We start from the raw sequence: 766 nt of genomic DNA on the forward strand, positions 1-766 counted from the left end.
GTTCGGGCGGGGCCGCCGCCTGCCGGGGCCTGGCGGTGTTCCGCTTCCTACCGGCGGACGGGACCAGCGGGGTCGGTGCCCCGGAGCGGCGCCACAGGGTGCAGCCTGCGTGCAGGTGACCAGGGGCCTTCAGGTGTACCCGAAACCGGCGTTTGCCTCTCGGAGCTGGCGCCCAGGCTGCGCCCGAGGCGAGCCGTCCGAAGGGGTCATCCTTCTCGAAGCGCACGCGCAGCGTGACTCGGAGTGTGTTAACCAGTTGCCTGTGGGTGAGGTCTGGTGTTCACTGATCAGAAGGCCACAGTCATCTGTTACTCTCCTCACATCCCCTCTGGAAGTGTTAGGTGTTTTCCGGGATGTCAAAAGGTGTCCCTGTTTTCTGAGGTGATGTACTCTGAAATTGCTTGGTGAATAGATCGAGTCTCCCTGTGCAAGCCGCTTTGGCAGAGCTCAGGATGGCCTTTCAGACTAGGCCTGGCCTGATGCTGCTTTTCATCTGTCTACTAGCAAAGGAGGTAAAGCTCAGTGTAGCCTTAGCGTTTTTTGTGGTTTGTTTGCTTGGGGTTTTTTTAGCTTTTGAAAGTATTTGTGGCACCGATAAGATACTACTCCATGGCTATCTATAGCCTGCCTGTAATTACCGTTTCCCTTCTGACATGTGCTGCCTGATGTCAGCCAGCTAAAAGTAGCATAAAAGTGGATAGGCGTAAGGGCAGACACCAAGCTAGACATATGCCGAGTACAGAACAGCTTGAGCCTGTTCTAAAAT

At 55.4% G+C, this 766-nt stretch overlaps 1 protein-coding gene across 1 annotated transcript in view; it reads right to left on the reverse strand.

The window, feature by feature from the left end:
• The window catches only part of GSAP (gamma-secretase activating protein), a 48,277-nt gene extending 48,067 nt beyond the window's left edge, over nucleotides 1-210 (reverse strand). Inside the window, exon 1 of the mRNA XM_026868012.1 lies at nucleotides 140-210. Within this exon, the coding sequence (XP_026723813.1) occupies nucleotides 140-210 (71 nt within the window). The remainder of the gene's footprint in view (nucleotides 1-139) is intronic.
• Between the last annotated feature and the right edge of the window lie 556 nt (nucleotides 211-766).

Source organism: Athene cunicularia, assembly GCF_003259725.1.
Source record: "Athene cunicularia isolate RWA chromosome 1 unlocalized genomic scaffold, athCun1 chr1_part2, whole genome shotgun sequence".
NCBI lineage: Eukaryota > Metazoa > Chordata > Aves > Strigiformes > Strigidae > Athene > Athene cunicularia.